Here is a 14149-nt window from a genome sequence, read left to right on the forward strand (position 1 = left end):
ACAGTCATGAATATGAAATGAAGACTATAATAATCTCCAACAAGTTTTGTTTTAACAAGGGGTTTAAAGTATTTCTATAAATAAATACAGTACACAGGATGTTATTCACGCCAAACGTGAATACCTGCAGTATTCATTCTAGTGAAGCAAATACATACTTATTATTTATTCAACTTTGTAAAAAAAACTAACATTTTTTTCATTCGAAATATGTATATTAAACTAAATAAATACAATTAGCTGTTATTCTATGAGCATGTAGTCAATGTGAACGTCTTGCATTGTAAAATAAACATATCATTTGGATCAAATAATCTGAAATAAAAATATATATATTTTGTTTTAAAGTTCCAAATAAGAACATATTCTTTAAAATAGTGGCAGTGAAAAGTGTGCCAAAGCGCTTTTTCGCCGACTTCCTGAAACATCAAATTGTTACACAACAGATAACAAAAACCCATTTCCCAGCTGTCCTTTCTCCCCCGTGTCCACTTTCTTACGACCTCACTGGTCTTCTCGTCTGGCGCGTGGCCTTGAGATTTCTAAGCAAATTCAGGGAGTCTGCAACAGGAGCATGAATCTATGTAAACACATGCAAACTCTGGACCTGCAGGAAGAACCAAGAGCCGGAGAAACTTGAGGCAAAAGAAAACAAGCAGCTCTGAAGTATCGCCGATGGAAAAAAAGACGTTAGTAATCCGTCAATCATTCCGGTTTGATTCATGCTGACTCACACGGACTGGACATGAATTGTGTGGATCATCTGTGAATCACATTTTTAAAGCCACGTGATCTCGCAAGAACCTCCGTGATTATAACTCAATGATGAAATCCTCAAACCAAACGTGATTGCGCAACCTGGAGTCATCAGGAACCATCATCCCTTATTTGTGTGTACCTGGTACTGATCCGTTCAGAGGACTTCTTCAAGGAGTGCCGGAGAGACTTGAACAAATGATTGTTGCAACACAAGCTCTGCTTTGAAAACTATTGCTTTCTTCTCGCCATAATTCATCTCCTCTGACCAATGATTCTTACTTTTCGCCAAGTTTGTGACTTTTCTCTAAAAAAAACACTCGTGTTCCAGAACATCATGATCATTATTGCGGCAGAACTACTTACTGGAACATCAAACTGTAAAAAGAACATCCAAATTTTTTTTGGTACGATTATTATCAGAGAGTTCATCGTGATATAGATTTTGAATAGAACTTTACACTATGTTATGAATGCGCGAAATCCTATGAACACTGCTTAGTTCTACCATTTTGATGCCAACATTATGAAATATACTTTAAAATCATTTTTGTCAAATATTTTTCTGATCCAATTGTATGGACTAACGTTTACATAGGAACCGACACTTCGGTACCAATATGAGTAAAACACTCAAACAATACAGCGATACTAACTTCACCTTCAGTACCGAATATACAGTAGTTATTTATTAGTCAATGTCTTTGTTTGTTATTATACTTAAAGGCTGGTCATGACCACTTTCAATATATCGTATTTGTTGTTTTTTCTGTTTATTTGCACATTTATAAGCAAAGAAAATACCATTTACTTACCACTATCACTCTTTGAATGTAAAATTATTGATTGTTGGTAAAAAAAAATTATAATAAAGATTAAAAGTAATAACTTGTTTATTTTTTAATCACAGTATAGAAATGGTATCATAAAAGTATCAAAAAATGTTATAGTATTGGTAACAACTACGGATATTTTGAAATGACAACATCGTTCCAAATAAAAAGTAAGCAGTTTCAGAAGTATGTTGGACAGTATAATTTCAAGTAAATTTACAAAAAACTATATTGTTATACATCCTTACCGTGATGTAAAATCGTCCATATAGAAGATCTTTTTCATCCATCCCTATGGGACATCATTAATCCTCATTTAATTCATTGCAATAGGTATCTAAAGAAATATAGTAATAGTATTTGAAATATACATCCCATAATTCTGTAGGCACAGAGCCCAATATAAACTCGCAGATGGGAGAAAAGCCAATAGAGGTCATTCTAAACTATTGACTTTGACATCAATAGTTTTATCTAGAAAGTTCAACTTAAATGTACATTTATAATAACACATTATTTTTGGACCAATGTAATGCTATTTAACAAATTTCTATTGTCGTTGAATTTCAATATATAAAGAGGATCTTTGTAAAATGAAAATATACATTTCTACTTAATGTACATCATCTTTGAATCCAGCGTTATTAAGTAAGTTTGGCCGGAGCCCTTCAACAAGCCGCCTCCACCCATCCTGAGGTGAGTCATGCTTGAGGGGAAACAAGAGCAAACGTGGCGACAAAGATAAGAGCTCTTTCAAATCTGATACTTCTACGTGTGTCGGCTGACATTTGAGAGTTTTCAAATGTAACGTTGTGATCACGAGCGGATCAACAGCATGTGAACCAGCAACAAGTACATTCCTCTCAGACATGTTTTGTGTTCCTTCTTTTTCACAGACCCACTCGGAGTTCTTTCCCCAGGGAGCTCGGAAAAAAGGTGGAACCTCTTCTGATCGTCCTGGGAAAAGCTCCTCCCAAACTGGCAGCTTTGAATAAGGAACAGCAGGCAGAAGTAAAAAAGAATTAATCCCCCAAATCCCCGGAGACCATTATCAAACAGCGTGAGCCGAAAAAACTCTTTGGTGGCAACGATTTGATGGTTTGATTTCAACCGGGCAGGGACGTATTTGGGTTAATGATTACGTCAAGGTGAGCGAGTAAATAACTGAGGCTGAACACACACGTTTGACCAAACATTCCGGAAGGGAGTCGAGGTCAAAATTCTGGGAATCTTTGGGGGGAATCCTGATGTTTACAAGTGAAACCAACTTTGTTTTGTCTAATCTTCTCCGTGACAATAATGAATACCAGACACCGTTTTAATAGTCTTTAAACCAAAGATATCTGTGGAATAAGAAATGTTGTCACAAATAATTTATTTTAGTCTGTATTTCAACTTGAACTTTAGGTCACCAAAAGGTTGAGTGACAGGTTCAGGCTTTTGACTTACTGTAGTGCAAGCTAGGGCTGAAGGGAAACACAAATCTCACAATACAATTCGATATATTCAGTAAAGTAATTTTATACACACTTATTTGAATATAAATAAATAAAAAATATCTTAAATAAACAGAAAATATGATTGGAAAGCAGTGTATTGATTTTTTTTCCCACACCCCTGGTTCAAACATTAACTGTGTGTTCAATCACTGGAAAGTTTTCAATGTTACTCAACATTACATATTTCTGCTTTTTTATCACAATATCTGTGTGAAAGGTAGTGCTTTTGTCAAATATTATTTATTAACTTTTCTTCTCAACATCATCCCTGGTTATTTTCAATGTAATAAATCCAAATTTTTACTCATTGTGCTATTTAAATCAATGCATATTCTGGTAGTCAGGTGAAGTTTACCAAATATCTTAAAATAAATGCATTTATAATGGAAAAAATAGAATTAATGGATGATTAAATCAGCTTCATCTTCTGCTCAGACATGGAACAAGACTGAGCAAACATGTGTGAACCTGGATCTCTCCCAGAAAAGGAATTTAAAAAACAAGAATCCCACTTTTAATCCCATAAAACTCTGCTGCGCTGGACCAAAAGGACCCAGCCGTGCCAACTGACCTCAGTGTATAGGCATGTGATGATCCACTTAAGAACCCCTACTAACAACAACCCCCCCCCCCTTAAAGAGCCCTTCAGGCACAAGCAGACCTAAATCCATTCAAAACTCACATTTCCTCTGGACAACGGTCTCCATCTGGGCCATGTGGAGGCCAGAGGCGCGAGTCCATTGTTAACTTTGCCACCGGTTTGACAGTCGGGCGAGCAAACGGCTGTCGTGTTCGCACCTCTGCGGGGTCCACAGGGGGCCCGGCGCGAGTCAATCGACGTCACATGACAATGTTTATGCAGGGTTATAAAAGTCGGAGATGCGGTTTTGTAGCGGTCCGGGTTTTCACCGCACTCGCTGATTTACTGTAAACAGCAGAGGAATGAGGAATTTCACATGGTGTCAGAAGAGTCTGCACAACACACTCATTCATCCTCGTCTGCTGCACCGAGATACTCCTTTAAAGACCTTTAAAGTGAACTCCTGACTCTCTAGCATCTGTGTTTTCGACATGTGTATCGACTCGCTTACATAAAGACTCAGATTAATCCCCTTTAATGAGGATTAGAAATAAATCCGACTTGTTTGACCAGTCATAATCCAACGCTTATTACGCTGTAAAGTGAGCGTTTTGTTGTGAAATGGTGCACAAAATTCAATAAAAATTGAATAAAGCTTTTACATTCTTCTTCTAGCTTTTCATCCAACATGATTGTTTTCTTCAAATACAAACCATGAGGTAAGAAATGCCTCCTTAACCAGTTCATCTCAAGTATCTGGGCCACAAGACAAGAGAGGTCAGCTGCGAATGACGAATATCTGCCATGACACCTACTCTTCAATGTGTTTACATGCTTTTTAAAACTCAGATCTTTATCGGACTGAGACAGTCATTTGGTTTTACCTTTACTTTTTAAGATATGGATAACTTTAAAGTAAAAAAATTAAATTATATTAATTATAAATAGATAAATTAAATACCAGTAAATGATGAGGATGTTATATTTCCTCAGAAAACCTTCACAGTTTAATAAAAATCTTTCCAATGGAATGAAGAAAAGCTTTTATTTTGGTGAGACGGCTTGTGATCCGAGGCCACACACACACACACACACACACACACACACACACACACACACACACACACACACACACACACACACACACACACACACACACACACACACACACACACACACACACACACACACACACACACACACACACACACACACACACACACACACACACACACACACACACACACACACACACACACACACACACGACCCTGTTGGTCAAAAGTTAAGTGACGACGTCAGCTGTTCACATATGTGACTAAGACACGTCTCTTTAGATGATGTCATCACACGTGCGTCGACCAAAGCTCTAAAAGCCCAAATATTCAGATTGTTGCAAACTCAGCTTTTGCAAATACTGCAGTGTATTGGCTAGAAACTACAGATACAATACGTATTATGATACAAGGGCAACAATACGATACATGGCGATACTGTAGAAACAAAGATACTTTGTGTTTCTTAGGGTTAGTTCACCCAAAATTAAAACCTCCTACACAGACCAGTGTAAAGGCTGGAAACGCTTGGGATATTTACTCGCAGTACTTCCCGTTTGTGTAGGATGTTAGCCTAGCAGCTAACCTAGAAGCATCCGCTAAAAACAACCTTAAAATATATATGTTTTTATGGATCAATTTCTCTTGTCCAGGCTTCGATACAAGTGTCATTTTGGACGAATATAAAACGATGACAACTGAGCATGAGTCGCGACATTAAAATGAACATACATTTTTGTAAACGACTCTAAAAAGGAACATAAGTTACACATAAGTAACCCCAACCCTTAGTCGACATGAGGGCGAGTCAAAAATTAGTGACATTTTAATTTGGGGTGAACTATCACTTTAATTGCAGTTAAACTGTCATATCAAAGTAAAAACCAAATTCTCAGTTTACTGAATTCAAACAGAGGGATCTATATTTGTAATATTTAGAAAGTAGAAATACAAGCGACATCAGAATTTGTGATAATTGTATACAGTTGTTACCACATTTTGAACAAAAATATCTTGATATTTATGTTTATCTATATTTTCTTACACGTCTAATTTCTACTCTCCTGGTCAAAAACCTCACGTAAAATTTATTTTATTTATTGGTTAAAGTACAATTTACCTTTTTTGTACTGATTAAAAAGTAGTTTTGTGTAAAAAATAAATAAATAATCCAAGGCCTTATCAACGAGCCCTTGTGCAAACTTCTAGATCGACGGTTGTTATTTACCAGCCGTCACTCGCCTGCTAAAGTGCTGTTGAGCAAACAAAAAGAAGCGATTGATTTAAATGGGGCCATCCCAGAGGAACATCCGAATCCGGGGCGCCTGTGACTAATGGGGTCCAAACAGAGGAGCTGTATAAGAGGAAGGCCTCTGCACGGATGGGTGTGTGTGTGTGTGGGGGGGGGGGGGGGGGGGATGTCCAATCATTAACAGTGCGGGTCAAAACAGTAATGGAGTCGCTTCGATATACACAACAATAGTGACTCACCTGAAGTCGCCCGCGATTGGACGCTTCAGGCAATTAAGCGGAGAAAGAGTTCTGTGAGCTCCATTGACCTGGTCCGTGCGACCCTTATGCCCACTGGTGCGGAAAAGCCCCAGAGAATAGAGATGATCCCGTCGTGCCTCAGGGACTCTTTTTAATGCTACACATTCTGCACACGCAGCTACATTCCTGCAGGGGGGGGTTAAGTCGATCCCATTGGGGGGGGATCCTTATCTTTGCAAAGAGCCGCCTGAGGTCGTTCGAACGGCGTCGGTACAAGAGGATGGCGACGAGGATTTGAACCCGACATGGACGCGATTGTCCGCTGCAGCTGCACAAGCACATCTGGATCCCACATAAGGGTGAAAAAGCAGCAGGTATTTTGCCGCCGGTGGTTAAATAATCAAACTTTTTTTCGGACCTGGCGGAGGAGCACTGTGATCCATTACTGACGGTTTATGTTCTCGGTCGACCGCGGCTCATACGTTAAAGGAGTTAACGGGTTCAAAGGAAAACATGAGCGAGGCCTTGAAATTCATGTTGAGTCAGTAACTCCTGTGTGTGTTGTGCTCACGAGCAGGTCAGGATTCTTTCAAAGGATCAGACACTTCAACACATCTGCAACAACCAAACTACACTAGACACTCAAACACATGTTAAGACTTATGCCTTTAATCGATTAGATTAGCTTGTCAGCAAATAATGGCTAAAAACACACACAGCTTTACTGATGAGTTCATTGAGAGGCGGTGAGATGAAGGGAGCCTCCAAATACGACAAACCTTTGAAAATACTTTGCATTTCTGTCACTTAAACATGACATTTATTTTATCCTTAACTTTTTCCTCATTCATTTTATTAAAATAAAAGGTTTGATGTATAAAATGTGCCGCCTTTCACTATTGTTTTGATAGTTTTACATCTTAAAGTAGTGAAAAATGATGGTATTTGCATGATCATTGCTTGCCTTTCAATCGTTCTTGAACATGGACTTCTGGTCCCAGTCGTACAGCCAAATATGTTCACGTCATCATATTCAAGATACACTAGAGCAGTTTTCAAAAAATAAAACAGGGATTATCAAACAGACTCTATGATCGTCTATGTTTGTCGGGTTTAAAGTCCACCAACTGACTTTTTTCTCCCCAAACAGCCGGCGAAAGATCATGCAGGTTATCAGACTCCGCTCTGTCGTTGACTTATTAAAGACCTCTTACACCAATCGTACAAACTGTTTTTGAACATTCATCTCAACAGAAAATTAAACCTCATCGCCGCGTCATCCGTGTTGCAACCTTTATTGCAACAGAGGAAAGTTTTATGCAGCAGCTTTTGAAATGTTATTTTGGCTGTCGTTGTGAAATAATCGTCTAGATTTTATTTCTTAGTGTGTCACTGCTAGTGTCATCTTCCCTTTTAAGGGTTTTTGGTAATAATACTAATAATAATAATAATAATAGGTAGTTATGAGAAATTATTACAACTATGGGTGTAAGAAAATACGGATAAGCTTAAATAATTAAACTTAAAAACCCAATTAATTAATTATTAATAATTAATAATCAATGAATTGTTTGCATCCCTAATACACATAATTATTTTGAATTTTTGCTTTAAAATCTTTTTTTTAAGTCATAGTTCAGTTGCCTTTTATATTTCGATAAAGTGTGTATAAAATAAATTATCTTTATTTACAATTATCACGCACGCATTTTTTCATTTTTGTGTCGCTATTTAACTTCCAGCCACTAGATGGCAGAAGTCCTCACGACCTCTGCGGATAAAGGAACAACGATATCGTGCGAAGACTGAGGACGAGAGGATACTGTCGACTTCATACGGTTATAACTTTCTCAAGAAATTCTGCAACTCTGCAGTCAAGTACTCGGACAAAATACTACAAATATATCCTTGTAAAGTATCACACTATTGATACGTGTCGTATCGCAATATTCTTGACAACGCACACCCCTTAATACGACATAGAGTTCTGTCGGCGTAAACACATACATAAACACATAAATAAAAACATCTTTCTACAAGCGTGACACACTTGTGTGGATCCACAAAAAGAGCCTCTTCAGACCAAAACACTTTGAAAGGGACGAGCGCCGAGAACAATCGGTGCATTACTAACGTTGGGCCAGAATTGAAGCTCAATGCCAGGCGTGTTCGGAGAGCAGGAGTGGGGGGACGAGGGACGAGGACAGAGTGGGGGACGAGGGACAGAGCAGGCCGACGGACACAAAGAGGCCTTGTGTGGATGCGAGCTCACGGCTGCTAAAGATGATCAGCGGTGAAATAATATGTCACTTAAGCCTTCTGTGCGTTAAAGGTCGAGCGCCTGAGCCGCCTTTAACTCGAACGCATTCTGGTCTTCGGAGGTTTGGGCTGCATCTGAGGGGTTGGCAGGACTCCACCGACACACAATGGGTCTCTCTGCCAGTCCGGAGGTTTGAGGAGTCAAAGCTCTTTCGGCTGCTGAAAGCTTTACATTTCCTCATGCACTTACACGCCATGTTTGCAGAGAACGGCGCTGGTTCTGTTCTGCACAGAAGTTGATGCTTCACTTTGATTCATTCTCAACAATAAAAAATAGATTCAACAGGTATTTTTTAAATCTGAGTCACATCAGAGTCAGTGATTCGCATCGACTGATCTCACCAAACCCACAATTTACCATGAATTAATGTGACAGAACATAAAGTCTGTTACAATAGCAACATGTTGACAGTTTTTATTTATGTTAACATTTTAAATATATTGCTATAAATAAAAAAATAAATTAAAAAAAATAGTTGTTGGTTAACGTTTCCTCCTTTTTAAGCAACACTTTTAGCACCGTTTTTTTTTCGAACACAGAAATGCTACGGAGCTTCCTGAGTAATAGTATGGAGACACAAAGAATAATACTACAAAGCTTGAGATGTAATGATACAGAGCTTTGCGACATAATACTGCAGAGCTTCGCGACGTAATACTGCAGAGCTTTGCAACGGAATACTACAGAGCCTCACAACGTAATACTACAGAGCCTCGCGGATTAATACTACAGAGCTTCGCGACATAATACTACAGAGCTTCGAGAAGTAATACTACAGAGCTTCGCAATGTAATACTGCAGAGCTTCGCGACGTAATACTACAATTCCTTGCAAAAAAATACTGAGGAGCCTTGCGGTGTAATACTTCTGAGTCTCACTGAGAAAAACTATATAGACTCTCGGTGAAAAGCTACAGAGCTTCGCTGAGAAAAATAATCCGAATCCAAGCAGAGTAATAATACGTAAAAATGCTATGAAGCCATGTAGAGAAACTACAAAAAATAATAATAAATCAGTTTGATGTGAGTAAGTACAACCAGCACTAATACATACGTCGCAAACTAATATATGGCAGACTGTTAATTTAAAAGGATATTAAATTAACCTTGAAGTCCGAAAAATGCAGTACTTTGTTGACCCAGAAAAAAGACAATTAATCGGAAGACGAAGACAGAATGCTACAAATATTATGTTCAAAGATCATTGAAAAATCTGATGGAGAACGACATAGAGTTGAACCACACAAGGACAAATAAGAACTCTCTAGAAAAGAAAAGACTTTCAAGATCAGTAAAAGGAGCAATAAACATACAGGATACTCCAAAGACGGAAGAGGAAAATATTCTACATCTAAAGCTGGAATCACTCTTGATGTAAATCAGCTACTTTCAATTAACAATTAATAATAATATTTTGGAGATCGATTCTCACCTTCCCCCATTGGGCCCTGGTGAAGAGCAGAACGAGACTCCTCTGGCATGACACAGCAGCCTCTGGATCTGTCACAAGAGAAAGAAAAACAGTCAAACAGAATTCAGATAGTTCATTTGTAGAGCAGCCATGTTGATCCACCCGGGTGTGTTCTCATTAAATATGTGCTCACTATACGTCAGCCTTTCATTTACAAGCTCAGGTCCGACTGTATATAAAAGGGGGAAATTCCTGCCATTCCCTCGCTCACTGCCCTCGGATCACTCATGCCCGCCACTAATGCAAACCGTAGTCAGGGAAGAGGCATGCATGGCGGCCGTGATACCGGCTCGCACTAATCGGAGGAGAAAGGGCAGAAGACCGACTCTGGAACTTCTCAGGCAAGAATGCGTGCGAAGCTCCAGCGACTCGGAAAAAGACTCCTGGGTCAGTCGTGGTTTCTTTCTCACATCTATGAACCTCGTACACGTGAGCTACAGTTGGTAATAACATTTTAAATCTCTGACGGGAAGAGCTCTTCCTGACCGACCCACGTCATCCACGACTCCCGACGACATCCAACATGCCCGGTATTGTCTCCGGACCAAAATTAGCCGCACCTAAGAAAACGCCTGACAGGTGTCGGCGACACTGAGAACCCTTCAAGGATGGGTGACGAATATCTTACCGGACTTTTGAATGCATCCAATTATCAAAAGTGAGTACAAAATAAATGGAGTGACTTTAGTACTGGAGCTCAAAAGGGCCAAACATCGTTGTACTATACAATTAAAAGTAATTTGAATGAATCAACACCAGTGTTTTATAAGAATTGAGAAGGGAAAAGTTCAACTTATTCTTTTAATACAGCCTGTGAAATTATAAAACTGATCATGTAGAAATGTTTCTACAACTGATGTACTTATTTGGTACCACTGTTCACAATTATAAATGCAATTTTTAATTTTTACATTTTTCCATTAACTTTACTCTGGAAATTGATCTGTTGATTTTCTTTGAAGTGTTTATAATTGTATTTTGGTTTAAAAGTAAGTAAGTTAGTAAGTAGGAAAAGGTTATTTGTAAAACCCTTTCTAGACCAGGGTCACAAAGCGCTTTAACAATCAAAAACGATATACTTAAAAAGATCAAGACACTTAAGACAAACACAGGAGTCCCAGAAAATCAGGGATAAGGATGAATAAAAATGTCTTAAGATGTTTCTTGATGGTGTCAGTAGATCCATCATAGATTAATAATTATTTTACAAATCACACAAAATGTTAATATTTGAATTTGATTATTTCAAGGTGCCCATTATAACTTTATGTTTAAGCAAAACTCTTACACTGACATTTACTTCTTCACTAGAAAAATCAATTTATAATCATCATCTTAAAGAATTACAAGTAAATGAATCCTAATAGCATGATCCCACTTTTTGACGTTATTATTTACAGTATTAGATATTTCCATTCCTTCCCCTATTATTTCCACGGCCCTCTAGCAGGATTCATTGTTCCTCTCAGTTGTAGTTAAACGCTACAAAACTACAAGCCTGCCTTCAACTGGACGCGTCCGATGAGCCTCCGGCCTTTTCAAACATCGCATTCTTGGGACGGCCAGATCAGAGGGGCAGACATTATTCAGGGATTAGGACGGGCATTGTTCCCGCGGCGCTGGCCGGCCACTGTGCCGAGCTGACGGCCAGGCGAGGCCACACTAAAGGCGACTGGCAGGAGATTTGCCAATTAAGATGTGCAAGAATGCACGAAGAAAAACCGACTCGGATCCCCGTCGGGGTCTCTGGATGTGGACGAGTCGGTTGGTACCGGATGTTTACGGCAATTTTCGAACACGATCCCTTTGGATTACAACCGTTCTCTGCACAGGCTCCTACTTGAAATAACAAACTGGCTAAATATTATTAACTTTCAACCATGTTTGATCTTCTCCAGGTATCAGAGGGTTTTTTTTAATGTGTGATCTTCCTCCGACTTAATCCCACAAATCCCATCTTTTCCTGGATGTCTGGAACAATGGTCTTCTCTAATATCCGAGCTTTCTTAAGAGCTGCTCCAGCCATGTTTTTAGAGTTCTTTCAATGACGTTCTCCGAGAGCCAAATCCTCCTTTAACGGTCTTAACAACGGATTTACGCAGAAGTGGTCGTCTTGTTCAGGAGCAGGCTTGTGAACAGGAAACCACCAAAATCTCTCGGTAATCCAAGCTAAGAATCAAGCTTAAAATGTCCCATAATATTCTCATTCATGGTTTAATTGATACTAGATCCTAGTGGAGCACATGGTTGGTCTCTTTAATAAAATACTTATTGTTATAATGCTGAGAAAGTTTAAATTTCTCTCAGCTCCTGATCGTCTCCTTCAGAGATTTGAACTAATCTTAACATCGCAAAATATATAAATCATGATATGGACTCATTTAAAACTAAAGAAATATTATAGATATCATTTCCTTCACATTATTGCATTGTGGAATGTTGACATTGTAGAAGTTGGTAAAAGGTACTGATGCACTTTTCTCAGGATACAACTGAATATATCAGTTTACGATAGGAGATATTTTGAGACACTTGCATAACTTTTGGAACGATTGCAGTAATAAAAATAAAAGCCAAATGCCCAAACTTCAGCTTCAAACGCTGCTGAAGCCGACTGTATCCTCTTGTCCTCAGTCATCGCCAGGATCACGCGGCATTTCATATCCTTAAGCTGTGGAGGACGTAATGATTGCTCGAGCGGCCGGAGGTTGAACAAAGGCTGTTTTAAGATTTCCATGTTAACTATGAATAGAAGTTTGAATTAAAAACGAAAAAATATGTTTGAATATATCAGTGTATCATTTTTTTCCCATTATACCAGAAGTGAGAAGGAATAGAATCTGTCAATACGTCAGTATCACGTTACAGGGGCAACAATACAAAATATTGCCATACTGTAGGAACTACGATACATTTGTAGTATTGTCGAGTACTTGACTCGGGTGTTACGGAATTTACAGATCACAAGACTCTTGACAAAGTCGTAACTGCTTTCATTTGTTTCGAAACAAAAATATGTCCAAACATCAGCTTTAAAAGCCGCTGAAGTCGACTGCATCCTCTTGTCCTCAGTCATCGCCTGTAATACACTGTTCCTTTGTCGTGAAGGACGTCATGAATGTTTCCATCTAGCGGCCAACGGTTTAATTGTAACACGAAAAAAAAAAAAAAACACTAGATATTTGCATGTTAATTGTACATTTAAAAAAAACATACAGTGCTTTTTGAATTTATATGTATTATTTAAGCATTTATATTTTATACTTACATCCTTGTGGGTAAAGTTCGGCAAGAATATTACGAATGTAACAGCAGTGCCCGAGCAAAGATGTTTTTTAAAAAAATGTGGCTAAAAATAAATGCATAGACAGTATTGGTTTGTATTTTACATGCATCCCGATGAACCAAAAACTCCAAATAACAGGAAAAACCAGAAGGTTCGTCATCGTCATTCTTTGCTCACCCACTTCCAGATGAAACTGTGAAACTACAGAGATGCACTCTGGGTAAAGGGCAACCCAAAAACCCACCAGAGCGGAGAAGGAATGCTGTGGCACAGCTGGATCAAGGTCGCCTGTAGGTGGAGAAGCGACGGGTGGAGAGAGTGTTTGAAAACAGTAAATCAGTGTAAAACCACAACCTGGAACCATCTGGACTAAAAAACAACATAACCTATATACTTCCACCTACCGTTTGCTGACAAATCCAGAATCCTTGTTTTCCTAAGGAGGGGATCGCACCAGATCTGCCCATCCTAAAGAAAACACCAGGCACAAGCCCACATTCATGCTCAAGTCGACCACCTGCGCTTCGACCGGCTGACATTTCACCCAAAGATCCAGAGGTTTTGGTTCCCACAGCTGACGACTGCGTGACCCGTGGCCAAAAACCTCCTGCACAAGGAATCCGCAATTTGCCCCTTAATGGGAGACAGATGCCACCGGAGCCAATCTTGAGGGTTATTAAAAGACCTGCGATGAATCACAGTCTTGAGATGAGCCGATAAAACCTGCTGGATTCTTTAATGTGCCCAAGAATTCCACTCTCTGGAACGTCAACAAACATGGAGGCCCAGCGGCCGACAGAGGTCGAGTCAGCGAAGACGTTACGTCGAACCAAAGGATCGGCCGAGACACGTTCAGGGA

At 39.1% G+C, this 14149-nt stretch overlaps 1 protein-coding gene across 1 annotated transcript in view; it reads right to left on the reverse strand.

Moving 5' to 3' along the window:
• Positions 1–14149, reverse strand: part of LOC148060616 (pleckstrin homology domain-containing family G member 3) — a 46261-nt gene that overhangs the window by 25125 nt on the left and 6987 nt on the right. The window contains exon 2 of the mRNA XM_087779749.1: positions 9966–10033. Coding sequence (XP_087635875.1) covers positions 9966–10014 — 49 coding nt within the window. The 5' untranslated portion in view covers positions 10015–10033. The remainder of the gene's footprint in view (positions 1–9965; positions 10034–14149) is intronic.

The sequence above is a fragment of the Callionymus lyra genome, chromosome 18 (genome assembly GCF_982586985.1).
Source record: "Callionymus lyra chromosome 18, fCalLyr1.hap1.1, whole genome shotgun sequence".
Taxonomy (NCBI): Eukaryota; Metazoa; Chordata; class Actinopteri; order Syngnathiformes; family Callionymidae; genus Callionymus; species Callionymus lyra.